The 2650-nt window shown below is 34.5% G+C and overlaps 1 protein-coding gene across 1 annotated transcript; it reads right to left on the bottom strand.

The window, feature by feature from the left end:
• Nucleotides 1-325: 325 nt before the first annotated feature.
• On the bottom strand, nt 326-1997 carry LOC128497729 (mitochondrial inner membrane protease ATP23 homolog). The gene is made up of 3 exons (XM_053467891.1): nt 1907-1997; nt 539-694; nt 326-492 (listed from the first exon to the last, which is right to left on the bottom strand). Exons 1-3 carry the CDS (start codon nt 1995-1997, stop codon nt 326-328), a joined length of 414 nt encoding a protein of 137 aa, XP_053323866.1.
• Between the last annotated feature and the right edge of the window lie 653 nt (nt 1998-2650).

The raw sequence follows: 2650 nt of genomic DNA on the forward strand, positions 1-2650 counted from the left end.
TTCTTTTCTCTTTTGTTTTCTTGATTTATTTCATATGTGGAATTCGCTTGGAATACCAATTACATAAAAGTTGGGACAGGCATTCTTTTTAGAAAATTCATTATTGTTATATTAGTTGCGTGATTGGGGATTGCTGCTGGGCATTTCACAATATATTTCTTGTATTAGTGATAGGTTGTTGCCATAGAAAGTGAAAGAGTACAATTAAGGATTTATCCAAGTGAAACTGCACCTTTAAGAAGGGACACATTACAGCATAATATATTATAGTCAATGTAAAAGGAGTTGAGACATTTTTAAAAAGTTGGAAAAAAAACTGGGTTTATTACATTTTAGGTGGGGGGTAACCACAACAAAATAAACAATTTGTAAAGTCCCTATAAGCATATTTTGCGTCTTTTTTGCTGCGGGGGATCCGTCCAAATGGCTCATGGTCATTGAAGCAGGAATCAAATACTTCATCCACTGCTTTTTCAGCCGTTTCTCGACTGACATTTCTAACAGCCCAAATCTCGGTCAAACCCTCCATTCACGGCACCATCGCATTCTTCACAAGAAAAGTGTCTGTCTTTGTAAACTGTGCATCCATGCTGCTTCATTGCACCCAAAAGCAACTTGGCATATGGGCTTGTTTCTAGAGCTATATTCAGCATAACCTGGCACTTTTTATGGCAAGCGTATACATGGGGGCTTCCTTGACAGGGTCAGCTAGGTTCATTATCGGACTGGACATCCTGCACAGAAACTCATGGAGCAAAATAAATATGTGATCAGGCAATGAGTTTTCATGTGTTAATATTTTTTTTACCACCAACACCTTCCAATAAGAAAAATAAAGCTCATACAATTATCATGGAAATGTAAAATGATGCTTATTTTTCCACCTGACATTCAATATTCTATATTAACATATTAAGAGTTAAGATTGACATAGTTTTATATCACAATAAATAACATTTAATAACAGCCGTGACATGGTGGGTCATTGATTTACATTTTGTAGCCTTCATAATAAACATTAGACTTTCATATTCAAATGCATGCAGTTCTTTCGTCACACCTGTGTTATTTTTTTTATAGGGGTTTATTCCCTAAACATTGAGTGTGCAGATGAGTAGAACATTTCACTGTACATTATATTCATAATTCAACCCCTTAAGATTTATCCTACAAGAATGAATTGAACTGACTCTGCATAAGACATGATAAATGTGCATCGATTAACTGAAGGTCATCTAACATAACACAGACTGAAAATGAGTGGCGAGTTGCAAAAATAATTGAAGAAATTATAAAATGTATATTATGCATCCTAAAATGAGATTATTTAGATTTGTTTCCACTAACACATAATACACACACACAAAAAAAATATATAAAATAAGGCATTTAACAACACCAGAGAGTTAGGATTTTCCTATTAAGGTGTCATAGTCAAATTTTTACCACTAGGCTGTACCCTAAGTATAGGGAAATACCATAGAAATAAATTATACATATCGATGTAGTTTACGCAGGAAAAGTGGTATTTATAAATAAGAACACTGCATAAATGGTTCATGCTAAAAACTTATCAGATATCTGTTAAAAAAGATAATCCAAATAAAGATATAAAAAATAACGATTCAATAATTGGGAGCTTAAATCGCAGTGATATTACAATAGAATATTAAATATGTACAATGTGTGAGCAAAATGCGCATGTAAATTTTCCACATTTTTATGAGATATTAACTAAACTGCTACTGCGGAAGATCTGATTATTTTGTAAGGCATAATAAGCTGTATATAGATTTTACAGCACACAATAGATGTTTTCCTCTTAAATGTGCTGTTCCTAGTACGCTCTGAGTATCCATAGGCAAGTGTTTGGGAGACCTGTAATAATACTACGTTCATGTCTCACCTTCATTTTCTCTCCTATGGCTGATGACAGTGCTTATGGGCCGAAGGAGTGGCGATTCACTGTGATCTGTGGTCTGTAAGCTTCTATCCATTTAATTCTAAGGTGGTGCCATCATCTTAAACACTATCTTTGTTCATCGAAAGGCTGTTTTTTTTACTGGTTTTGCATCCTCCATCCATGTACACTGCGGTATGTCAGACTTTTGTCTGTAATTTTGAAGCTATTTCCTCTATGTATCAATACTCATAAGAGGGAAGACATCGTACAGTATAATATAGAGCAGTAAACTATTTATTTTATTGGAATTATTCTAAAATACTCAGCTGTAATAAAATAACAAGTCAAACCTCCGTCATATTATGATAGCTATCTTTGATTTGGGGTTTGGTTCTGTTCAGTTCTGACTTGTCTTGTTTGGCCCTCCTTCCATGATGCTGCAAATGAAAACAACTGTCAGATATTAGTATCATATGATTGATATACAATGTAACCTTTTTTATTCTATCACTCTGAGCAATGATATGCTCTGTACAGCCCCGACCCCTGGGTACAAACGATACAGTTAGCAGATATGAACAGGCATGAGGCCAATTTCATTGAACATTGATATGAAAATTTGTGGGAAGCCTACTGAAATTTTAATGATGGGTTCATCACTTAGTAGGTGTGACAGCAACTTACATAATAAAGCATTAGCAAGGTGCCAGCTTTTGCCTACAACACAACTGAAAAGAATAATGGTTA

The sequence above is a fragment of the Spea bombifrons genome, chromosome 5, assembly GCF_027358695.1.
Source record: "Spea bombifrons isolate aSpeBom1 chromosome 5, aSpeBom1.2.pri, whole genome shotgun sequence".
Classification (NCBI taxonomy): domain Eukaryota; kingdom Metazoa; phylum Chordata; class Amphibia; order Anura; family Pelobatidae; genus Spea; species Spea bombifrons.

Excerpts from the sequence above, each read along its gene's own strand:
- LOC128497729 (XM_053467891.1), bottom strand. The coding sequence starts at position 1,997 with ATGGATAGAAGCTTACAGACCACAGATCACAGTGAATCGCCACTCCTT. Across the intron at positions 695-1,906 it reads CCATAGGAGAGAAAATGAAG|GAAGCCCCCATGTATACGCT; the intron begins GTGAGACATGAA and ends GACCCTGTCAAG. Across the intron at positions 493-538 it reads TTCTTGTGAAGAATGCGATG|TCAGTCGAGAAACGGCTGAA; the intron begins GTGCCGTGAATG and ends CTGTTAGAAATG.